The 26,467-nt window shown below is 37.2% G+C and overlaps 1 protein-coding gene across 2 annotated transcripts in view; it reads right to left on the bottom strand.

Moving 5' to 3' along the window:
• The window catches only part of PDK3 (pyruvate dehydrogenase kinase 3), a 51,021-nt gene that overhangs the window by 11,206 nt on the left and 13,348 nt on the right, over nucleotides 1-26,467 (bottom strand). The window contains exons 1-6 of one of the 2 annotated variants that reach the window (XM_075033495.1): nucleotides 22,615-22,633; nucleotides 20,951-21,092; nucleotides 15,040-15,111; nucleotides 6,494-6,678; nucleotides 4,280-4,369; nucleotides 614-691 (exon numbers count right to left, since the gene is read on the bottom strand). In XM_075033495.1, the coding sequence (XP_074889596.1) occupies nucleotides 614-691; nucleotides 4,280-4,369; nucleotides 6,494-6,678; nucleotides 15,040-15,111; nucleotides 20,951-21,060 (535 nt within the window). In that variant the 5' untranslated portion in view covers nucleotides 21,061-21,092; nucleotides 22,615-22,633. Of the gene's footprint in view, nucleotides 1-613; nucleotides 692-4,279; nucleotides 4,370-6,493; nucleotides 6,679-15,039; nucleotides 15,112-20,950; nucleotides 21,093-22,614; nucleotides 22,634-26,467 lie in introns of those variants that run through there. The other variant, XM_075033494.1, reaches the window with a different exon arrangement.

Genomic DNA, 26,467 nt, shown 5'->3' with positions numbered 1-26,467 from the left:
TTTGAGAGGATCAGTCAAGAAAATCTATATTTTTAACTTAAAATAATCTACCTTTTTTCAGTAGAAATGATGGAAAAAAAATCAGTCAATACACTGACAAGGACTCTCTCATCAGTTTTGTAGCATCCAATTTTCATCTTTCAATTAACTTGAAACAGATTTTCGTGTGAGAAGTTATCATAGGACTTAAAGCAAGACTATGAAGAAAAATTCCTAATTTCACCATCTTACACAGAAGACCTCACCACCGGTGCAGAGACTGACAGTGGAATTTATAAGCATACTTCAAAATGAAACAAATTTCAGCTCTATTAAAAGATTAGTTAGAAGGCAGGTGTGTCTCCTTCCCAGTTATAAGGGTTCTTGACCACTTTATTTTCCTAAAGTGATAGCAAATTCAGCAGATAGCACTCTGCATTCAGCATCAAGAAGCAAAGAGGTCATGATGATAAACTCTCATTCAGGTGCCCATGTCTGTCTACATCAGAAAAGTAACTCTGCATACAGAACTGCAGAGCTCAAATTATAACTTACAAATAATTAACAAAACTAGAAGTCACAGATATTAGAAATGCTTTCTTACATATATCACTTAAATTAATTTCACAATTACCATTGAATTCTTCAACTTCCAGATCCGGTGCCACCAGATAGTACTGTTCACATAACATCTTAGCTGTTTCATAGGCATCTACAAAACAACAGAACAGAACACGGATTTATCAAAATCATCTAGAGACGACTAGCAAAGTTCACCCTGTATGTGAAAGACTACAAGCAGAACACTCATTTTCATAACTAGTTTACAAGTGTGAAACTGGTATCCATTCTAATTCCCTTTTCTCTGTGTGCTCATAGCCTATTTGTCAAGAAAAGGCAAATTCTATTTGAAGCTCTACAAACAAAAGCAGATTACTAGAGACAAAGCTATTTTTCATCTTTATTCAGGGCTTGAAAACCAGAAGGGTATAATCTTAGGCTGACCATAATATCTACTTATTTGTCAAGTCTTGATCACAATTTAATGCTTGTTCTTTCCATCTCAAAAAAGGATGACATTGCAACCATAAATTAAGTTTTTCCAAACACAATACTGTTTACAATACTTGATTTTCAAGGTCTTTCAGGGGCAAAGCTGGAATCTTTAAGATTCTTCATTCTTTCTCACTGAACCAAAAAAAAGCCTCCCCATAATCTAAATCAGGCTTTATGCACTGTCAAAATACAGCAAGAAAGTTTAAGTCATCTTGTGTTTGAAAGATTTCTTAGTGGTTCTAAATATTCACTGGTACCTCACTTGCAAAATTATTTTAGAAACAAGCAGCAAGTGTTAGCTTGAAGAGAAACCACAAACTCAAAGATGTTCTAACTACATTGCTTAAGGTACCTGAACGAAAGTGGCTTCCCTGTAATAAGTGTGGGCTAAAAGCAAGCACATAAACAGATGGACAGATCTGCAGACAGAGAGCAATTTGCTAAGATATCATAACAATTGCATTTGACCTCACTCTGCACGTACCTTCTTCCTCCTGTCCAAAGTGACACTACAAAAGAAAACGGTCACTGCCAAGACTCAGAGCTACGTGACAAGCACAAAAAGTAAAAGTACTAGTCCTCAGAAAGGGCTGGTTACCTGCAATTGTCCTCCTTCGAGATGTCTACAGAAATAATCTATAACGTGCTCTGTTATCTGAAAAAAGTTTTTATCAGTTGTTCAACATCCACAAGGCTAGACATATCACACAAGGCTGACACAAATGGTACTTGAGGTCTAGTAAAATGGAACTAATCAACACTGGAAGTGTTCTTGATCAAGTCCCAGGAACATCTCACAGAATCAGCTATCCAGTAAGAATCTTACGTCAAGATGGTCAGCTCCAAAGACTTTCTAAAAGGGTCCTGTCATTAACACAATAAAAGGTGTCCTAGTAAAAAGATCAAAATCCCATTTAATATCCAAGCTGTACAGAGAACCTCAGCTGGGATACACATAATTCAGGAAAAAAAGATGCAGGATACCTACACTTACACAATATTCTAAAATAATCTCAGAACTTCTGATGGCCTTGGGAGTAATCCTGTGCTTTAGAAAAAAGTGGCATAAGAAGCACAGCCACAATCTTGACTCAGCCATCAAAAGCTGAAGATAGCAATATAGCTACTATGACCATAAGGCCATCTACATGGAGAAAGGAATACGTTATCATACTCCTGTGTTTCCACATCAAAGTGAAAATTAGATATGGATCCAGGGGGCAGGAGTTGGATTCTTATTGTGGAGAAAAACTTCAAGGCCTCTAAAAAGCAAATCAATAACTGTGTGGGAATAAACCAAAAGCCCTCTCAATACACGGATGTGGAGCAGACGCAGCCACTATACAAACCTTGAGAGAACAAAGAAGCTCTGAATAAATCCATTTAGCCTCCCTAAACTTAATGTAGAACTCTCATCCATTTTTAAGAAGTAAATATCTTACCACCCTTCAGATGAACGGAAGGCACTATCACTTCACGATCCAGTGAAATATCCAGGCCCTAGCAAAACCATGTGAGAGTGAGTGCAGTCTTACATTTTACCCTCCTCTAAAAGCCAACTCTTTGGCAGAGTCTTAAGACTGTAAAAGAGACTGCAAAGTTCAAAGAACGCTTCATGTTGTGGCTGGGATCTATCAGTAAGTCTAAAATCCCAGCTCCAGGAACAAGCTTGGATTTGCTGTCAACTCAAAAATCTTATTATAGGACAGTCAGTGAGATACAGACCCCCATCTCAGCCAGTTACAGACACAATACTTGGTGGAGCTTGAAGTAAGAAGTGGTTGTTTAAATCACTTCTTCAATGTTGGAAGGGCATACAGAGCTTGTAGCTGCCACATACAGTGCCAAAATCAACATCTCAGCTTTGACAAATTGCTCAGAATGCTGCCTGTGAACCAGAATATTTTGGAGCTAGCACAGGATACAGAATGTAAATTAATCCCTCTACTAATTCTACAAGGAAGTGGCCTCAATCACCTTGACTTCAGACAGCATCTGTCTTTAAGGACATTTTGTTTCTTTGAAAGACAACACTGGATACTGTTTACAATGCCCTCCGCTTGTTAGTGATTATTTCTTCAGATATTTCTTCTTTAGCTACTGGCTTGAAAACTGGACTGAGCACCTTCTGACACTATGTACTCCTCTGTCCAAGGCAGCAACTATGAATTTGATGATCAAAATAGATTCAAACCTTGCTATTGGAAGGAATATCTAAATAAACAACACAACTAACATATACAATGCTAAGGTCAAAGGGGAATAAGATTAATCAAAAGAAAAGAAAGCTGCTGAAAAGAGGCCACCTTAGAGCCAAAAAGAACTAGAAGCCAAGAAGCCTTCATAACAGTAAAAAGCATCTACATTACAAAGCAAGCTCTCGTGCAGGTCAAAGTCTGACATGAGAAAGGTTTCCCTCTTACTTCACAGAAGGCTGATAGAAAGTGAAGGGGAGAAACATATTCTTTCCCTCTTACAGCTGCACAAACAGCAGTGAAGGGCAGTGAAGGACAGAGGGTGGATTTCACTCCTACAGCAAGACCTGTATTTGTAAATACATACACCCAGAGCATGAATCTTTAATAAACAAGTTCTTAAGCAGACAGCATAGCCTCATGCCTACTTACTAACATTCTGAAAGCATATGAACATTCCAAACATTAAGCAAACAGGATTTCTAATGCGACTGTGCCAGATCATTCAGGTACAACCACCACATACACACTTTCTGTATAAGAGAGAACAGGCTGTGATACGGTCAGATGCACGTAGTAATGGGGAGTTTCACTGGAACATCTGTACTACTGAGCACATTTTACTGAAAGGCCTAACTAAACAAATCGGAAAATTTCGCTTACTCTCATTTTTCTTTAGGACCAGCATCAGATAAAAAAAGCAGTACATGAGAACCTGCTTCTAGTATTTAGGGAAGAAAACATCTAAAGTTTAACAAAACGTTTAGATACTTAATCTGATCTTAAAAGGACAGATTAAAGTTATTAAAAAATTCAATTGTTTTCTTAGTTCTGTTAACAGTTTCTCCATGCTTAATAATGGAGACATTAGAAAGTCTCAATAAGCCCATGGCTTTATTGTGAGCAAATGCTGAACTTCCGTTTCTTCTTTTTTTATTTTATTAAATGAATTAAAATCACCTTCAGTCTCTTGTATCTCAATAACATATTTATGCGTATTCTAAGTTGTGTGGTTTTTTAAATCAACAAAAATATTAACTTCATCTTACCTTTAACCACCTCTGCCACATTACAGTTAGGATCAATACTTCCAATATGTTTGGGATGAGCAGGATTAATATCTCCACCAAAAAGAAGTGCTGAAAGGAAAAAGAAATGGCAGTAAATTATCTATTACACTTGAAGCAGCCTAGAAAGTTTAAATTTGATGGTATTTGAAACTTACTGGCTAGTGCATCATTTAGTAAAAAGATACTCTAGCAAATTGCCAGGATCCTTGTTTAGGAAGACTACTTGCCTCCCTTCTCTTTTTTTTTTTCTTTTTCTCCTTTTTCATTTTTTATAGCTAAGGCTAGTTAAAACAGAAATAGTGATGTGGGAGGATTAAGGTGAAAACCTACATTTCAAAGTGGACTATCGAAAATCAGATAAAACTAAAATGTAAAATGCTTCATTCATAGCATTATGTCAGAACAGAAGCACTCACAACAGTGAAAATGTTACAGTAAAAAGGACTGAAGAACTGTAACACAGCATTAAGCACGCCTTTTACACTCACCTAAGCTGCAGTTTCACAGCTGGCACAGAGGTCTCTCACTCGACTTTCTCCCTGACTCTCAGCAGTATGCTCCCCACTCCCTCCTTTGCACAAGGGTCTGGCACTCACCAGATCCTTCACCAAGAGTTTAGCTCTCAAAGTAGAAAGGTTTCACGCTTTTTTGCAGAAGTGATTTTCTGCTATTTTAGCAAGTTAGTCAGCTCTAATATAAAACAGATGCAGTATGAGGTGAGCAAAAGACAAGATCTGAAAGCTTTTCCTATTCCAGTCATGGTGAGCGAATACACTGGCAGACTGCTCCTTGCAGAACTGCATTGTAGGAAACAGTCTGTCAATAACATATGAAACAGAAATGCAACCTACATAAAACCCTGTTTCTGCATTCTGCTTTCCAACTGTCTTTTTCATCAGTGCTTCAAGATTAGTATTTGCCATCATGGATGGATCATTAACATTGCTTCACATAGCGGAATTGCACAAGGTTAACTAAACTTTAAGCATCTATAAGCAGTTTTAAATTTCAACCAGTTCAATAAGAGTGTCCATAGGAAAAGCCGTTTCAGTTCAATGAAATAAGTTTAATATTTTAGAACTACTGCAAATTATGCTAGCACTCAGCCCAAGAACTCTATTAGGACAACATTTTTACTTGTCACTATAAGTATTTCGTGAGAGCCTTTTAACTTAACTTGGTTTTACATCTGTCATTTGCGTGCCCAGGTGCAAGTAAAGAATAAGCTGCACATTTATCTCATTTTGTATGCTTTGCTACATTAGTTATTTGTACACACACAAGGCATTTGTTAGTCACATAAAAGGTTACTGGAAAGACACACAACTTGTAGTAAAATACCTTACAATACAGTACTCTAGCATCTGCATTATCTGTAGCGTACTACAAATTCTAAGAGCTCATAAAAAGCAGAATACTGGGCAGAGAATGAAGCTCTAGAGCTAAAAGGCACAAGATACACTACAAGAGATCACAAGACTGTCCTTAACTTTATACAGATCACTTTCTGCATAGTTGCACATACGGGTTAATAGGAGCTGTGCAAGTAACTCCTTTCACTCTGTAATATGAATATAAAAAAGTAAGTTTGTTAGTAAAAACAAATGAAACAGAACCTAATGACAAAGGATGACTAATTCTAACATTTATTCATAAATAGGGAATAGGAAGTAGAGGGAGATAAGGTATATAATTTAAAACTTAAGTTAGAAATACTCAACCTCTTCAGAAGGCAAGAAAGTCTAGATAACTTGCTGAAAAAAACAATAAGAATACATATAGTGCATAACCTACTCAAAATTTATGGTATCCTTGCATTTCATTATGAAATAAATGTCAGCACAACAAACAATGTTGAGAGATTTGTGAGCAGAAAGACACAACTACTCTACTACTATCTAAAAATACTTCATGTATCACTATGCAAGCTGCCTCTGCCAACAAGATTAAAAAGCGACAGCCACACTGACAAAGCCTGACAATTCTAAAAGAAAGCATACTGGTGTTTTGGATTAATTTCTGATAACTGCAAAGTACCAAATCAACCAGTTGGCAGTATATCTTTTACCGTAATTAGGACAGAATATTAAGAATTAGTCATGAGTATGAAAAAAAAACAAAGCAAAGCTATGGCTTCAGGTTTACAAGCAATAACTAATGAGTTCTTCACAATGAAAAAAAGCAATTACTTACTGTGTTGGTTAATAAGCATACGGAAAGAGATGCGGTTGGTGTAGAATCTATCTAGGAAATACTGGATGTTACTGCTAACAAATGGATCAAAGCCATATTTTTCCTTGTATTCAATCACCCCTTGCGCCATGGTTGGAACCACATCATTGTGTCTGTTCCTGACTTTAATTAAAACATCTAAAAAGCTAGAGGAAACAAAATTAGAAACAGATTGTTAAAACTATAATTAAATTCAATCTCTCACTTGTTTTCAACTCCCCACAGCATAACCATTTTATCTGTTTACCATCCCTCCTAGTCAACAAAAAAATTATCAGAGGTAGAAGATGAAAATATAGCAGTACCTAAATAAACCAATTAAAGAGAAATATTTGGTCAACTTCTCACAAGATCTGTGAAATATTTAGGGCCTCAAATTAAGTTATTCCTCCCTGAAACTTTCCTTTAAATTAAATCTCTCTTCACTGGTAACAGAGAACAAAAGATTTTATTTTACTGCAGTCATATGCACCATGGTAACTCTCATTCTCTGCAACCGACAGTAGCTGGGAGATTGGAAAGGAAACTCAGGAAAAACAACCTGACTGCCCTTCATAATTTCCTGAGAGTTTTTACACTTCATACCTTCTTCCCAACACCTCAACCCGTGCAGTGTAACTTTGAATGCGTTTCGTTTACCTGGTATCTATTCTGGGAAGTTTGATTATCAGAATAGGTAATTATCATCAGTGTGACTTCTCTTCAGTTTCCTTTTACACCGCTGGATGGCAGAGCGCATACAACGGTGCTCTGACAGGCTCTTCTCTGTGCTAGCTCAGAAGTTTTAGGATATCATTTCCATTGCTTTTAACAAGCACCTGTTAACAAGCACTTAACTTTGAAACACCTTGGAGGAATTCTGCTTCTCCTGCCAAGGCAGTTCAACACCTATGATCTTCAAAGTGCTCATCGTTGTTTTTTTTCCCCGACATGCAAACTTGAAATACATACTTGAAATATTAATTATTAATAACTTTCTAAAGCCTAGCCATGGAAAATTAGTACTACTCAACTCTGCTACATTCTCTAATATTAAATGAATATTAACACCACAATGATTACATGATCTTGTTTAAAAGAAAGCACACAGCGAAACGCAGCTTTCAAAAGAAAGCACAGCTGGGAGACTTGTTCAGCTATATCTGCAATTCTACTGATCCTTTTTAAAACAACATCAACAGCAAAACATTCTCAGTAGGTTTATAATGAACACTGAAAAGAAATGTATTAATGATTTTTATCAAAAGTAGAATATATACTAGCTGAGGAAGGAATTCTAGAATAGTTTGGGTTGGAAGGGACTTTTAAAGGTCATCTACTCCAATCCCCCTGCAATGAGCAGGGGAAAGAACATTAAGACCACTAAAAGTAAAAAAGACTACCAATTAAGACTACCAATTAGTCACCATATTTAAAGCAGATACTTCCTTCCTTTTCATAACCACTTAGCCAAGACAATCATTACCATTCTTAACAAGTGATACACTTCTAAAATTATTTCTCCCATTCTACACTGCCAGCTCCAAAGGAATGTAGGATTCATTTTTAGTAGTTTTTTTTTCATCACCCTCAGTCTAACCACCAGTTTTTTGCCTGTGTGTTAACAGTTCAGTAGTCTTTCAACACTATTTTGTTGCATAGAAAAGGGGAAGTTTTAGCTGCCTAATTCCCCACTCTAAATATTATCACAGTACAGAATGACTGTTCTCTTACTTACCAACCTTGCTGACTGGACAGCTTAAAATGTTTTAATGCTTAAAAGGTTTGTAGACTCTTTTTATGTTTATTAAGTCTTGATTCTGTGTGAGCTGTAGCCACTGAGATCTGATGTTAGTTTGAGACAAGACTAGTGCCTGGCTGTACTCATGCTGCTTCTCTGTTTCAGAGCAACAAGACACTAGCTAAAAACAGAGCTGAGAAGCAACGCTTACAATCACATCTGAAAGATAACTGACAACACTCTCTACTAACTGCTGTTTGCTGACAGCCTTGCTATTTGTTTTTAAATACCTCCACTATCCACAATATATACATGATGCCTACGTGCTCCACAAGGGCAAACTGTTCACTGACATCCCACTACCAAAGTGCTTAAATGCACAGAGCATGCCAAAGGGCAAACAAAGGGCTAGGAGGTTTATCTGCTACAGACCAGCAAACCATAGCTGAAGCTTCGTGTGCAAATACACACAATAAAGGAATTCTTCATTACTGCAGTGATACAACAAACCTCCCGCTCCATCTTCAAAGATAACTGAGTCAAGCAGATACTTTTAAAGGACCAAACACATAAAATGTATAGACACATTTCAAAGCAGCAGGGCAGAAATCAAAACACATTTCCTTAATCTTACCACCCCACACACCCCTGAAAGACACAAAGCTTTTACGGTACTCTAACTGTGGGAGACTGTATCAAGGAATTTTTAATATGCTTATAGGATTATTTGGGGGGCAGGTGGGAAATACTCCAGAATAGCTCTGAAAATTTTATTTACCAATGATTGTTTTTTCAAAATTCAGTGTATCATATTTTCAAAACCACAATGAATAAATAATGCAGTTGTAGTCATATGTTTGAGTTATGGCGTAACTGTGGTGATACTGCTTAATTTAGGGTTAAGCATGATGCATTGTCCTTTAAGGAGGACCATTACTCAATAGTTTCACTCTGTAGGCCCCTTTACTTTGTATGAATGATGCAGGCTTTGCCAACTATACCCTTGAAAAAGGAACTAAAGCCTGATCAAAAGGAAGCATCCTGCTCCAGAAGGCACCGGCTGATTGCCAAAGAAACATGAACTAGGAGAAAAGTAAAGGCAGCAGGGGAGATGGTGACCACCAACTCAATTCAAGACCTAAACAACTTACACATCCTCCCCCCTCCCCTTGAGCATGCGCTGTGGAATAAAACAACACTGCACTTTTAATTTGAAGTGGAGAAAACCTTAGCCCAGTAGAAAGGTGGCAGATAAGCGACTACCAATAACGACTTGGCAGAAGGACTTTGGAAACTAAGTAGGTGAATCTAAAACTGCATAAATTGCTTGCTTGCTTAACTGCAGGGTGTGCCAGCTTTGTGGAACTACCACCTAGCACCCATCTTTGCACAAATATGAAATAAATAATGTCTCTCCTGAGTGTATGATTACCTGGTGTGCAATGAGCCAATAATGAATCCGCTTTTCGGACAACACAGTTGGTTTGACAGATGATAAAAATTATTAATATGAAACTATTTTAGTCAAGCAAGCTTCTGTGTATTAACAAAAGACTATTTAAGGTCTTACCATTGCTGTTAAATTAAGCCTATAGGCTTATGCAAAGCAATTAATGAATGTCACAACACAAGTTATTTAACTCCCTAATGACTGTATATATTATTCTGTTTTGATCTATCATCACAGTGCAAGAAAAGAAGTCATAAGAAGGTAAATATAGAGACAAAGGGTGTTTTCACTATGTCTCTTTTATGGATAATACTATCTGAAAGATTAAAGACAAGAAAGTGACGAGTAGACTGAAGCTAAAAAATCCTTTTAAATGGAACAGACATGCAGTGGGGGTTTTTTGATTGGCTGCTCTTTTTTAAAGAGGTGCTAGCTGGTAGCTAAGAATCACCAGAAAGACAGGTGCAAGTTCACACTCTGAAAGATTTCTCTACTAGAATGTGTAGCTGCTGTTGAAGTGCAAAACTAACTGAAGTAGCATTTCACATTACTTGCAAACAACAAAGTGGCATCTTCTTAATAAAATACAATATTTACTTATTTCAAATTGCTAACAATCACTATTTTAATCTGCAGAAAGAAGTTCTTGTTCACCAAGCTTCTTGTGTGCGTGTTATCTCTAGACACGGCAACTTACTACTGCAGTTACTCTCAGTTCCAGGACACTCCCCCACATACCCTCCCAAAAGAGCACCACAAAGAAAAATCAGCAAAGAAACTCACAGGTATAGCAGGTGGAATAAGTGTTCTTTGAAAGTACACATGAACAGCACATTTTACAAACCCTTCAATCTTTGAAAAACAACTTCTGCCTCTGTGTGTTTATCCGGATGCATATTGACACCATGGGAAACTTCCAACACTTCTGCCAGCTTACACCTTCTACTAAGCGTGGACACCTTATCTTAACGCTCCTGCTATCATACTGTTTGACAGAGCTATGGAAAGACTTCCACCCAACCACTCTGCAGCTTGAGGAAAGATATTTGTGTTATCAAAAATGCAAAAGTAACCTGACCTTTTGGCGTATGCCTATACTACTGACAGACAGTAATGTGGCGATGTATTAAGTCTTCATAAGGCCTACTAACCAACAGAACATAATAAAGGAACTGAAGCAACTCTGAACCTCTTCATCATGGAAATGCTGAGACAAAAAATCCCTTTAAAGGATTTTGTCCAACATTCATAAGAAGGTAACACTCATGAACATACATCAGTCCTCAAATTCATACACTAAGAGCAGAGATAAATTGGCCCATTCTGAAAAACATCAGCTTTAGTTTAGTCTCTGCACTTACTCCCAACCACTCACCCTCTCTATTGTGTAGGCACTGCTGTCTTTGTAGGCCATGCAGTGTAACAGTTTAGGGACCACAGGGCTGAAAGTGGGCTATTTTTTCACTAGATCAATTTCCCAATTCACTTCACTGCATGGCTTCATAGACAGCTGTGCTAGTACATGGATAACATCTATAATCCTGTAACACTAATACATAAAATGGTTTACTCAGAAAGAGAGCCCAAATTCTGAGAATACCAGAGCAGGCTCCCCAGACAAGCAGAGATACAACACAAATAGTCAGGGGACAGTTTTATGTTCAACTGATCAAATCATTCCAACATTTTAAAAAGCATTAATTGAAGAACTACTGCCAACAGTGATACAGCACATCTGTGGATACTGAACCTCTTTGAAAGATCAGTTTAGCTCCCCTTCTCTCATGCACTAGTTACCTTGATTAGCCATAACAGAAACTGAAGTCTGCCTCAGCTGACAAAAAGACCACCAAGGCAGTCATTCAATTTCCAAAAATCAGCTGCTCTGTAAGTCTTCATGGGTTTTGGGTGCTTGAGGTGGACACCACATTCAGCTCCAAACAAAAGCTGGTGGGGTGGTACTGGGGTAGAAGTACTTCTCCATCCAGGCAAGTCTCACATTTTGTGATACTAATTAAGCTAAAGGAAGAAGAGATGGGGGCCATCATGAAACATGTAAGTCACCTGATACCACACAGAGCACTAATAAGGATGGGCACTACAATGACCAAAGGATGCAAGACTGGGTCTCCTGTAAGACCAAGTATATAATATGTAATATTAATATGCATGCTTCTACAGCACACTCAATGCACGAACAAGACAGCTGAGAGGAACCAAGATGAAGCATGCTCCAACCCCTCTTCATATGCTACTACATGCAAGGTACTCAAAGAGATACACCACAGATACTTCTAGGACAAGAGGGGCTCTCCTTCAAAGGACTGGGCATACCTTATAGAGGGAACTTCCACATGTCCCTCTCTGAGCAAACCAATCTGGTTGAAGAAAAGTACTATTCCTATTCATGCATCCCTAAAGGCACTACCCACAGTGTCCCAGATAATGGCTCAAATTATATATTAAATTATACATGCAATTACAGAAGAATAGAAAACTCATGTAAACATAAATGAACTCAGATATGGGATTTCTTCCCACTGAAAAGTAGTTCACTAACTACTAGAGTTCCCAATATTTCTCCTGTGACCACAATGCATAAAAGTAGGATAGGACTAGACAGCAGCAACATGGAATACTGGTACAGGGATTGAGAAGTTTGTTAGACTTATCTGTGGGCTATTAGAAGACAAATATGATATAGTTAAAGAGTATTTTTGAAAGACATAGTTTGCAAAGAATATTAAAATAATAGCTAATTACAGCTCAATATCCAGTTAAATGGCATAGCCTTCAGAAAGCCAAGAACAGAGGACATGCAAAGTGCAGGAAAGTAAATCTGACTTTCTCATCTTAGGTAGCCTATCCAATGCTGTCAAGAAGAATACATTTGCTCTTTAATCATATAACACATCTTTCATCTCTTTTCACAGGCCAAACTCAGTATAAAAGATGACTCATACTGTCAAAGTCCTTAGCTGGACTTCACCTCAGCAGGTAGCAAAAAAATTCCCAACATCCTTATTATATGTACTTCATTACATATAACACAATAATTACAAGATTTCAAAGATTTTTTTAACAGTTATACTGAATGAGTAAATATTTGGTTCATCATCAAATATCTGGTATATCCTACTAATATAGAGCATCTCAAACAATATTTCCAATTGTCATGAAACAATATCAAGAATGTGTGTTAGATATATGGCAGAATCAGATAATTCATTTGATAATTATGAACAGACTCTAAAAACAGATCTCCAAGAGAACTGTTCATCAATCTTTTAAAAAATATATATAGTGATCTACCATGAACCTCTGAAGTTCATAAAAAGCTGAAATTCAGTTACCTAAATACAGAACATATAAGATAGTACCAGAAACTATACAACCACCTTGTCTCCACCTGCACATCCCCGACATTATAGGCTTAATAGGACCTGTGTTAACACTTGCCAGGCTTGCTTACACGTCTAGGACAGCTCACACCATCTCAAAAGGCAACAGACACCTAAGTTTTGGTAACTTAATCCCACTCAAAATGTTCTTATAAGTCAAGCAGTAGGAAAACTTACTGCTAAACTAGTCACAAACAGAAATTCTTGTCCCAGCAACAAATGGGCTGTAAATACAGAATCACAAAATGTAACAGCTAGAGGTAGTCAAAAAGCTCATCTAATTTATCCACTACAGAATAAGCATGCCTAGAACAACACTGAAAGCTATCTAATCTATTCTTAAAAGCTTTTAAAATGGGATGCTGTACAGCCTTCTGAAATGGTCTTTTTCAGTCTGTTCTCACTAATATTAGAATTTGTACTTTTTGCCATGTGTACAGTCTCAACTTCAATAAAAAAATCAGCCGTTTTAAAATTCTCCACTTCTTCACTTAAAGGAACCAACCATCCTTTATTACAGTGACTTTTTTTTTTGGCACACTCAGACTTCCAGTGTCTCACACTTCAATCTCTTGTTTGCCAGTCTAAACAAACGCCTTCAACATTATTCAGAGGTAGAACTATCCAAGTCTCTAATTCTTTCCTTTCACATCAATACTGTCCATGTGTGTTTTAATTTCTTAATAGGTAGTACCCAGAACTGAATACAGCATTCCAGCTTAGGACTCGCACTGAGAAAATAGTTACTTTCAATAGCACTACAATTCACTCAGTCAGTCTGTAACCCTTACGGCTTCTTCTACAAGTTCTGCCACACAGGGAATTTGGTAGTCATGCACTTCAGTTTATCCTGCCACGTACTGCTCGATACTTAAAAAATAAAGTGTAAAGACCTCAGATAACATGCTCAAAACCAAAAGAGCATAACATCTAAAAGGCATTACCTAATAAACCCCTTATTTAACCTGACATAGCAGTTAATGTATCTGAAACTAACTGAAGACAAAACACCATTTTTGCACAGGCCACATCTTGCACAAACAGAGCATTTGTTGGACTGCAAGATGTTTTATGAAACACTTCCTATAAAGCAGTACTTGCTCAGGCAAGATTTCCAGAGCTTAAAAAGAAATTCAAGTTTAAAAGACAAGCTACCCTAAGAAAACCAATCAATGGAACAAAAAACCTGCAAGGAGGAGTCTCCTGAAACAAAGTTGACTGCTATACAGTACAGGATAACCACAGACCTTAGTGTTGGGGGGTGTTTTGGTTTGGTTTTAAGTCTGATACATGTGTTGAACCTGTTGTTCTCACTTACATGTGGGGGTTTTTTTCCTGTTTCATGCATACAGATTTCAAGGAAACATTGTAATGACAATGTTAACATGATTTTGTTGATAAAGAACATTGGCTAAGCTTTCCTTTCTTTTCAAAACATAAGTAATAATATTCAATTAGGTAGGTGAACACCAATAATTGAAGTCCATTAAAAAAGCTTTAGATAAAAACAATGACTGACACAGTGAAAGTTTTCAAAATATTCAAAGTATTAATTATTTAATAAATTAGTAAATTAATAAAATAAATTAATACACATTATATACAACACAGTACTAAGCTCAATGTATACTAAAATGACATTTTAATCACAAGTGTTTGATACACAAGTATATTCTCACAGGCATGTTGTCTTCTCGATATAGCCTTGGAGGAAGCATTTCAGGCCATTTCTTAAACTATCAGACTGTATAAATGCAGAATATATTGTTCAAAAGCACTTGGATACCTATATTCTGCTCCAGCTTACAATTTTGGCCTTTGCAGCACAAATTCTACCTTACAAATAAGATCACTCTTATCCTATAGTACAAAAACACTTGGTTTTTTGAGACAGATGATTTTAAAATGAACCATCACAAGAGAACAAATTACTCACTCATCCAGAACATGCGGATCCTCAGGACTTTTATTTTCATATTCTAAAAGCTCAAGGAAACTCTGCATGTACCTGAAATAAGCAAAAATTATAAAGGAGGAATTAAAATACTTAAACCTAGATTACTTTTGAATTTTTTTTAATCTTAAGACTACAACCTCATCTGAAACAATGGAAGCATAGTACACAGTTATCTGCAAAGGCTAAAATAAAGTGGGATTCTGCAACAAACAGAAAGCAAGCAAATATATTGAGTTTAAAAGTATTGGTTATGACCCTACAGTCCACAATTCAGGAGAACTGCTATATAAATCAAGCAGGTCTGTAATTTCACGTAACTTAGTTCATCCCTGGATCTCGATTTCCTGGTCATCCACTTTGTACAGATGTTAGTCTGCTCTCACATTCCTCAGAGCAATCCAAAATTCCTTCCAAAATAAAGCTCCAGGGAACACTCCCCAAAAGCCATGCTAGCAAGACTGCACCAAGCTGGTCCCACCACAGTACTCCAGAAGAGTATGCACCTTCACACACTCCCACATCTCCTCATATTGTACCCCCACCCACTCAAGCCTTTTCTTCAGGCTGAACAGTCCAGACAGCTTGCTGTGTATCTCTAAGGAGATTCTCAGCTTCTTCCCATATGAAAGATGCTTCAGTAAATCTGTGTCATGAAAGAAGTGACAGCTTCTCTTGTGGCAAAGTCAGTCAGAAGAGGTTATTAGAAAGCTGCTCACCCCCACTTGTCATCATATGATATTATGCAACTCCTGTTTCTGAAGATCCAGGACAACCACCACACTTGAGAAGCAACACAGCAGGTGCTTTTTACTACAGACCTCCTACCAGAAATCTCAAACAAACATCAGCAACCCTGTGCTGGTGCTGAGGCTAAAACAGCAGTGAGTATTTCTGGTACTGAAGGAAGCCGATACCTGATTTTTGTGCTGTGTGAGTTTGATTTGCTGTCTACCATTACTGCTATGCTGTATTGAGATTCGTACGCTGGAATAATCAAACATTGCTACCCCTGTGTTGAAGGATCAACAGTTCTACTAGAGTTCTACTACTCAAATTTCTTCCCTCACTTTTACTACTTCTTCCAATCCCTTGACTAAATAAAGCTAGAAAAAAGTAATCTTACAAACAAATCTAACCCACTGTCCAATGCCTACCACTATACGTCACCCAACCTGGGATGTTGTAATACCCTGTATATTATCCCAAGTCTCTAAATAAACTCAGAGATGCAAATGGTGTACATTTTTCTTTTATCCAGTTGTAATTTCCAGCTTTTACACAAAATTCATCCCTGCCCCGCTCCCTCCCAAACAGCTCAAAATTAAAGAAATTAAGTAAAAGGTTGTTTAAAAGGAAATTTTTAACTCTGGTTAGCTGTAATAAATAATTCGCAACATTGTCTTCACCACCACCACCATTACAATCTGCCTAACAGTGAGCAGTCAGCAATGCAGTTCACTCCTGTAATAGCTACTGTGTGTAAAAAAGGTCATTGTCCTTTCATAAAATTCATCTATTTCCTTGAATTTTCTTTTCATTTGAACTGTGAGTGCAGATATGGATAAATGATAGTGGTAACTACAGGATTTATTAAGCACTGAAAAGCAAGACCTTGTGGTGTTTCAAACACACTTCACACACAATTACCAGCCAGCTAGAATAAAGGAGAAAAGTACCAGAATAATGGATGACTTGCTATTCTATTAGTAAATGAATGCAACTATACAGGACACAAATCTACAAAAAAAAAACCCACAGATGAAAAAAAGAAAATGTCAATTATATTTTGCTATCTTTGGTGAGTCATCAAAAGCAGAAATCAAAGCCTATGCCCTTCAAATCTGTTGTCTTTCCTGTGTTTACTTTTTTGTCACAATAGAGTACAATTCATTGGGCAGACTCTTTGGTTTCAAGCCCCCTTTAGCCTTGTTCCTTTGTTAATTACTGCCAGGTAGATTGAATTCTTGTTAGTCTGTCAAATGTAATAATTCTGGAATGGCATATTTCATACATGAAACCACTGTAAATGCCCATAATGTCAACTCCAGATTTTCTTTTTTTTTTTTTAATTCATGCAAAAATACCTTTGCTTTTTCCCTATGTGTATTTCACTAAGATTTGCTTTTTCCCTGTGTGTATTTCACTAAGATTTTCCCTTAGAATCTCACTAACACTAAAGCACTGAAAAGATAAAACATATCTCCATGGTAACACAATCTTGTTAGCATAGTCTGAACGCAAAAAATAGACAAAAACAATTATTAATCCCCAAACTGTACTGATTTCTCTAATGGCTCTTTCCAAGGAAATAAATGGAAATTTATAGCCTTTTCCAGACAAAAGTACTGAAGATGACAAATTTGGTGAGGGTTAATCAAAATGTGAATTTTAGATATGACTGAGTAGCATATTGTGTAAACCTCACACTCCCTTTAGATACTTTACAACCTCTGACCTCATCCATTACAAGGTTTTATTGTAACCATTTTCCCATATCACATCAAATTAGTGATGATATCCTTTATTATGTAATTCTGCCATGCATTCAATATCCTACCTGCAGTGCACTTTAGCTAGAATGCCCTCTTAAAGCTGGCCTAAAAAAGGCCCACTTCTTTGGAACTAGGAAGTTGCCCATTAATTTTGAAAAACTGAAAGTAAGTTGCTGATCCTTAGCACACTGGCTGTTGATCTGTCTGTTATTTGGAATCACTGGTGTTCACAGCCAGAACATATTAACTGTGTTGTTGTTTTGATTCAATTTATTCTTTCCCTTGCTACTCCATGCAAAACATACGCATAAACTAAGTTACAAACTCGAACTGGAACAGAGGTAATGTTTTACCTGCACAGACTGAAATGCAACACTTTTTTTGTTCATAGTTGACTCTGTGGGTAACGCCAGCTCTATTCAGAAAAGCACAGCTGAGTAGCACAAAGGAAGGACAGCTGTCTTGCCTATCCTCATTGCACACATCAGACTAAGGAACATGGAGAAGGAGAAAAAAAAATGCACCTTTCCTGAGAGCAATCAAGCAATCAGTTGTAAAATCTGTTAGGCAGTACAGTGCAGTCAAGGAGCGTGGTACGGCAAGCAAAATGCCTACAGCATGACCATAAAGATGGATTAGAGAACCGAGAAGAGAACAGCACTTGCCTGCAGCAGGGAACATATTCTCAGAAGTGACAAGATGAGGTTGCTTTCCCAGGGACCTTAAGGGACTAGGAAATTTGTGCAATACAGAACGTCACTGCCTGGCTGGACAGAGGGCTGACGGGAAAGGATCCATGCTATACAGTAGGCAGGGTTAATTTGTTTTCTTACTCCACCAAACTTAAGTTCCAGCTGTTTACAGAGCCACCTTAATCTAATTTAAAAGTTTAATAAAACCTACTTTAAAGATTAGGAGCTTTTTGTATATTTTGGCATGCTGACATTAAGGAATAGACTGGGAACTCAAATTTTAAAGCTCCAGCTAATCTGGAGTCTCACCAAAAGCACATAAAAACATAGGCTTCTAGTGCACAGTGGTAGCGTAAAATCATTATGCTGGTGGCTACATAAATTACTGACAATTAGCAAATAAACAGATTAAGGTGAATAATGCATTGAATTACTTCTTTGCTCACTTGTGGCAAATGTACATCAGTTTTTTTGTTTGCATGTTAATAAATTGTCAAGTTTCCTCAACCTATGGCATAGTAAAAATAAAGGATCATGAAATTTGATCTGAAAAAAATTCCTTATGGAGGTATCAAACAAGTGCATCAAGAAGAGGTTTCTTCATTTTACAAGTTTACAAAACAGCTGAATAGCTAAATTTACATTTATTTATTCTACTGCATAAAATTCAGGAATCTCTTTCTAGATATGCCTAAACTTCAGATTTATAACTATGCTTCAAAATCTGCTATCAGCATAGCTGCATAATACTCAAGGTCATTCCCACTGAAGTTAATAAAACTGTTCTGTTTTGGTCTTTTACTGATACAGTAAATTTTGCCCAAGGTTTAGCACCAGTATATCACTAGGACTTATGATCTACAGGCAAATGTTTAAACAAGCAATAAAAACCTCTAAACAGAAATATAAGAAATAAACTTTTCAAAGTCCATATCTATAATCAGAAAAACAACACGCTACAGTTACTTTTGTTACTTTTGACTTAAGATCACAAAAATATTCTTGCATAGTTGCAGTGAAGATACTCCTTGCCACAAAAACTGTTAGTTAACTGAGGATCAAAGTTAGAAGAACACTACAACAAACGTTTTGATTTCACACTTCCATCTCTGGGTTGGATGTCCACTTGAACTTCATCACAGTACAGTCTGATATTTTGGCACATTTAACAGAAAACTATCAGTCTATAGGTGTGATAGTGCAAATCACATTATCATATAAAATACATGACTCGGACAAGTGTCTTACAGTCACTATATATTCTAAGATGCTTGAGAGTGATTTTTTTTTTCCCCCTCTCAAATCAGTAGTATCTATTGCAGTCATAAAAGTCATCCCATGAGTCCTCAAACCTCTAAGAAAAAATTCTGAAGTGGGCATCCACTCTAAACACCCATTCAGTTCCTTTGCCAGAAGTGATCCAGATGTTGCTCAACACTATTTGCAGGGCAGAAGCATATGCCACAGAACATATATTTGGACTAAAAGAATTATGCTGTAGAGGCACTTCATTCACCTATCTGTCCACTTTTCACTAAAGACAGCTTCACAAGTCCTCTAGATCAGAAAAGCCTAAAAGGCTTGCATATTATCCACTTTCATATTTGGCGTAACAGCTTCCAGTAACATCAGACAGATGATATAAGCCTTTAAACCTTACAAGCTGCGACTTAACCACAAAGTGATTGTTACTGGGTGGCTCCACGGCATTTACATTTATTTGAAGCACTTAATCACTATGTTTGAAATGGTCATCAAGACAGCTAGTGTTACCTTTCATAAACAAACATATTTAAACCAAAGTACGCAGCATCACACACCCTAATTTATATTTTCTAAGTCTGAAGCTTGACAAATACGAGACCAAACCCAGCAGTCAGTGTACAGTCAACGTGGAATTTTCTTGGCTCAAGGGCTATGACTGAACTTAACAGAAGCCTACAACGTTAGTCGCTGTTTAGTTAGACAAGCTGTTACTCACAAAGGGAAGTCTGTTGTATACTGCAAAGATATTTTTACATCAATCCTTTGTGTCAAGTATTTGCAGATAGAGAGACAATAAATACCCCACGAACAACAATTTTTTAGAGCTCAATACATACAAGGCAGTAATCTCCAAATCTCACTAAACACATAAGTAGGCTAGAAATAATTAATGTGGAAAAGATGACAGGACTTTGAAGCACTTCGGATTTACACTAGTTATTACAATGGAGAATGTTACTTACTGGACAACACCAGATTTCTGACCTGTTCTGTAACTTCCACTGAATACCAGGTTATGATTTTAAAGATATAGGAATAAAAAGAACAGATGGTTTAAATTTTCTTTCCATTTTTTTGACAAAGGAAGAATACGGTAAAAGAACAGCTATTTCAAGAACTCATGTGTGCAATACAGTAAGGAATATTTTAAAAGCTTGCTCTTAGAAGTTATTGACTGATTCTAATTATCTGGGAGACAACAGTATGCTTTTACTAACTTAGAAGACTAACTTACAAATTCTTATCTCCAAGATCCATATTAGAGTATTTACTTAATATGAGACAGAAGAAAATGAAACTTCATTTGACAAGAAACATGCATTATAAACAATTCAAGGGAGAAAACAGACTTCACTTCAAGACAATTCAAGCTGAGTTGCAAGTAAAGCAACAAATATAGTGTTTTACACTTATTTTTCAATCCAATATTTTTAAACTTACCAACTCTGTACTAGCCCAACTGAAGGCCTGTTAAGTAAGTTATCAGGCAACAAATTGACTTCTCTCATTGTGTTAGCTAGTCGCACAGGAAGTTCTTTCCGCAGAAACATATAGGAAGTCTTCTCACATGCATTGTCACGACCTGTTAGAAGGAAGGAAAAAAACAGATGTCTGTTACAGCAGATCAAATTTTAGACTTCCCAGTGCTAGAAAATAAACAAAAAAATCCACTCGTGGAAATAAAAACAGTTTAAAAATAATTTCTTTCACTACCCACCTTCACTTCCTTCTCACTCCCAAGACACATATTATATACTTTTATCTTCCTAGAGCTTAACTCCTTTTTTCCTGACATTCTTCCTAATTTCACATAATCTCATCCTCTCTCCTATAAATAAAAATCTCTTATCCTGTCAAAAAAATCATCAAATACCAAAGACTTGATATTAGCTCGAAATAAGACCTCAAAATACTAGCTTTTATCAGTATGACTTTTCTACTAAAGTGAGCTTTTAAAAAGTACATGCTGCACACGTAACAGAGGGTAAGGAGTGAAAACAAAGGGACAAAAAAGAATGGCAACAGCCGGCTGATGTTTCATGTCACAAGGTCTTCAAACCTACTAAGTACTTAAACATTTCGGCAGCACCTGGAAAGACCAGCCAAAGGTCATCATCCCTCCTAGGACTAGCTTTCAAGATGCTCACTAGCTACCTGGAAGGAAAGTGCAGCGTTCATCACCACATTGCCATTTGGAAAAGCTGCAGCTGAGATTATCTTGGACTTTCACTTTTAAAATAGAGTTTTATCCAGCACAGTATGGATAAAACATAAAACAGTCAGCAAGCAAATAAAAGGGATCCAGCAAAATAACAATGCTTTGCTGCGGACCTAGTTGGAACAGTGATAATTCTCTGGAGCCACCCTACACAAACCAGAAGACTGATATGGCCAATAGCATTAAGCTTAACTAGTTACTGGAGATACCTGTAAAACTTTAACTACAAATATTTGAAAGTTTAAGATGTTAAGACTCTTGCACAAGTAATTCAGATGGAAGATCAGACCTGACTTGACATACTTTTTGGTATTTTGCAGCGTTTCACAGGTGGGGGAACTCCCCACCATAACTAATTTCTAAAGAGTCCAGGTAAATTAAAATAATTTAAAAAAAATCCATGTTTTACTTGTAATGAACAGTCAGTATTCTGCTTTTCTCTAGAAAGACAGCAAACGTCTTTTGTGACAATAACCAGTACAACCGCCTGCAAAACTTGTGAGCGAAGACATAATACAAGCGCTATAAATTATGTTCAAGCAAACCAGAAAGCATTAAAAGCACTGCTAGGCACACAATCACTGAGATTTGCAGTTTGAAAGACTCAAGTACAAAGCAACCAGCACAATCAAGGTGATACTTTTTAAGACAGTCCCATTATAATCAGCTGAACAGCAGAGTTTTCACCTTCTTTGCATAGGTAACATGCATTGATGGATTAGTTCCCAAACTGTAACACAGGCTTGGGGAAATATGCAGGAAGGATTAGGGTTTCCCTTTCTTCTTGCTCATTTAGGTATCATCAACCAGTGGATCATTAAATTCTATTGGTATCAGCAATTCTATTATTGTTCTTCCAACAAATATTTGGACCTGTTTTACTTACTTGCATTTTCACATCTTCAATTACAAATACACACATCCTGTCAAAATTAGACAGAGGAAACAAGACATTACATTATTGTTTTCTGTGAAGCACAGTAATGATTTCAGAGTTCAACCCTTCAATTAAGTTAGATACCAGTTCACCTACAATAGAGGATAGACACTTGTTTGTTCACAAGTCATTGTATATAGTAGTTCTTTAGGAAGACTGTGGCTGGACAGCAGGAAAGACTCTGACTAGCTCACCATAAACCTTCTGGGCTGGAAAAACCCTCAGGAACCAAGGCGATGACTGCTTCTTCCCAAGAGTGAGAGCAAGTTTAGTTATTTTCTAGGCAATAATAAGCAAAAGGGATGAGTAACAGTCCAGACAATGAGGAAATGTTGACGCACAGCCTGCGGGAGTCTGGGAAGGGGCACAGGGGCTCTTCACGGACACAGTCCCTGGGTTTGTGCAAGGCAGACAACAAAAGCTGCTAGACTGGAAAGCAGGACTGGCAGAAGAGACCCACCTCCTCTCGTCCCACGAGCAAGGGCACATCTCTAACCTGTCTCACCCCAGCAGTTCTAAACTGTCTGTTTTTAAGGAGTTGCCTTGCTCTAATGTACAGCTATGTTTTAGGTACAGAGCCCTTTGGGGTCCCTTTGCATGCTCAGTGCAGCAAAGGAAAGGAAGTTCTGTTCCAAGCCTGCTAACTTGAAGGCTTGCTTCACCGTAACTTCAGTGTATCTTTTTGGTTTGAGGCACGCAGTCAGAGTATCAGCTGCTTAGCTGCATGCAATTTATCTGAGCCTCCACAGAGTTGCTTCAGCTTTTAGAATAAGGTCAGTTTTCTGTTTGTGAAACAGCGCATGCACAGGAGGAGATGATGGCTATTCACTAGAATGAGCAATGATTAGATATCCTCCAGCTTTTGAAGAAAAAGCATACTGTGTCCTAACAGTTGCTCCGTGGCTGCTCTTCGTCGCAGCAATGCCCACACAACTACATTCATCAAAATGAGGAACATCCTACTAATTACAAAAAATAAAACCTGAGTCTTTAAGTTGGGTATTTTCTGACTATAATTTATCATACACAAGTAAGTCTAAGTTCTAAAGATCTTTCCAGAAACAGCATTCTAGTAAGCTGTAACACCACTTTTGCAGGTTTAGCCTATAGTCAGGTATAGGGTTTTTAATAGGTTGGCTTTATTTTTGCTTTATTTGTTACATTTTTTTTCAAAATATACAGCATTCTTTCTTGATTTTATTATCACTCCAGCTGGGTCAATATACATTCCCAGAATCAGGCTTTTGTCTTAAGCACCGTAGGCTAAAGCCAGTTTAAATCCATCAGTTTCAGTTCAAGAAAATTTGAAGTCTCTCCCATGGTTAAAGTGAAAGTGAAACTTGTGAATAATCTCTCCTTGATTTACACTGCAGCCCCCAAGCAGTTACTCAGTAATACATATGTATAAAACAATGACCCACTTACCTTTGCATGAATTCAAATGGAAGAAAGAATGCAGTATGCCCTAGTGCAGACTACGCTGCACTAGGCATCAAGGATTGTATTTAGCTTAATTTTCAAAAACAGGGGGTGTTGTGTCAGAGAGTTGATTAATTATGGTGCACTGAAGCCCAACAGTAGCAGCAGACTTCAAGGCAGAATGTAATGACATGGAAGTATAACACTAGCGTGGCATTATAATATACTAGGAGTACAGTTTTTGTTATGAATTACTAATAGAAGGCCCACTGCTTTTGTACTTGAAGCAATGCATTGCAAATACAGCTTTATGCCATCTTGTTAAATTATATGAAATTAGCATCCATTTTTAACTCTGAGGAGTCGTGAATTTTCACCTTTAAGTCACTGAATCAACTGTAGGAATACTGCAGAAGAGTCTGGTCAGAAGATGCGAGGATCACTGGCATAAAGAAAAAGCTTCACATACATATTTTATTTGTAATTTTACTGTCTTGAGTAGTCCTACAGACATCAGTGCAACTACTGGTTAAATACTGTACCAGAGACAGGATATAAATAGGAAAAGCATTCAAGACTTAAGAATAAAGAAAAAGCTGTGGGTCCACCTCAGAACAGCCATCCTGCTGGCCAGCAACAAACTCTGAGCTCCAAGGCAGGGAAGTGGGACCTCACTGTTCAACTAATGACAAAACAGAACCTACACTGCTAGGGACAGAAAAGTTTCTAATAAAATTATCCATACAGCATTCCCACCCTGATATTAAACCTACAGCAAGGCCTTTGCCTTCACTTTTACAGTCCGCTACTCATTATTTAACTATTAGTGATTAAGGGTTCTTTTTTGTCTTGCCTTCTTTACTAGTGCTTTCCATCTACTTTTTTTTTAAGTAAAATGAGTATGTTCAAATTAAAAAAAGCTAACCCACCACCGAAGACTTTTTCAAAGTTTTAGATTCAACTTTCTCTGAACATTGGATGTGCTTTCATTAAAATATTACAACTTTTATAACTAAGGATTTCTGTTCAACTTTTATATTCCTGCTGACTTTGAATAAAGGCTAGGTTAACATTTCATCCTAAATAGTGTTTCAATACAAATATATATTCATTTTCTTTAAGTGAAGACTGATCTGCTGAGGTAGCATAGCAGTTTCTTTCTACAGACTCAGTAATGATATACAATATACTTCTGCTTAGCTGTCAAATACTTTAATTTACATTTCAAGCACTTGTAACAACACAAAGTTGTTAGTTCAACTTGTGCTTTTTATACTTAAATACTCAAAGCATTTGAGAAGATTTTAAAGCATTTTGTTTGTTTTTTTTAAAATATTTTAAAGCAGATTAAAAGTTTTGGAGTGAGATTTCAAGATACTGAAAATTTTCTGCAAGTCAGAAGTTAGGGAAGTTTTTCATTTTTTAAGAAAAACAGCTAAAAAAATTATTTCCTTAAACTGGCAGCTGCATAGGTTTCCAATATCAGCACCTCATTTGTGGATCTGCCCGCATGCTACACTATATCCATGAAAGAAACATCAACTCAAGCAAGAGTTTGAAGTTCCCAATGCCATGTATGAGAGATTAGAAATACTAGAAAGGAGAGAATGCCCAAGAAACCACAGCACCCGGAAGCCTTGGACCCTCTACAGCTTACTAAAAAGTCTGAATTCTGCAAAAGGATTAGTTCCATACAGAAGGCTGTACACAAACCTTGATTTTGCTGCAGAAGAGGGCAGAAACTCAGCAGGATACCATGAACTCCGGTTCCTCCAGAACATTATCAAATGCTCTCAGTTCAGCTGCCAGATTCCCACATTCATTAAATACCCATTTGAGAAGAGACTACAGTAGTAGTCCTTCACAGTTGATGATCACAGTCACCTGCTTTGAAAACCTAATATGGCTGTTACATCCCTAGTAGGTACTGGACTGTCGGGGTCACATCAAAAAAGCATCAGCAGTTTCTGAGTATTAACACTTATCTGTCAGAGGAGACAGGAAAAGAAGAAACTAAGTGCTCTTGTTAGTCTTTTCACCACACCCAGAGGTCTAGTTCTCTCCATTAACTACATATCTAACACCAAGCTGAGACAGTAGATACCACACTACTTTAACACTCAAAAGCAGCTAAGTCCCACCTGTTGTATGTCTGAGAGGAGGGACTCCATTCAGAGTCCGTAAAAACAAGATCAGAAGCCATTTGCCTCCTCTCCCTGTGAAACTACTACTATTGCTTTTATCTAGGGCAAAATAATGGAAGGAAGACAGGAAGGCAGGAGTGATCGTATCTACTGTCTTCTCTTGAGCTTCCAGAGTACTTTTTAGCTCCTGTACAGGCAAACAAAACAAACAAGTGAAGCAGAGGGATGGAGAAATCTTC

This window comes from Buteo buteo, chromosome 8 (assembly GCF_964188355.1).
Source record: "Buteo buteo chromosome 8, bButBut1.hap1.1, whole genome shotgun sequence".
NCBI classification, from domain to species: domain Eukaryota; kingdom Metazoa; phylum Chordata; class Aves; order Accipitriformes; family Accipitridae; genus Buteo; species Buteo buteo.
Note: the sequence above shows the minus strand (reverse complement) of the source record. Positions and strands in the feature narration are given on the sequence as shown.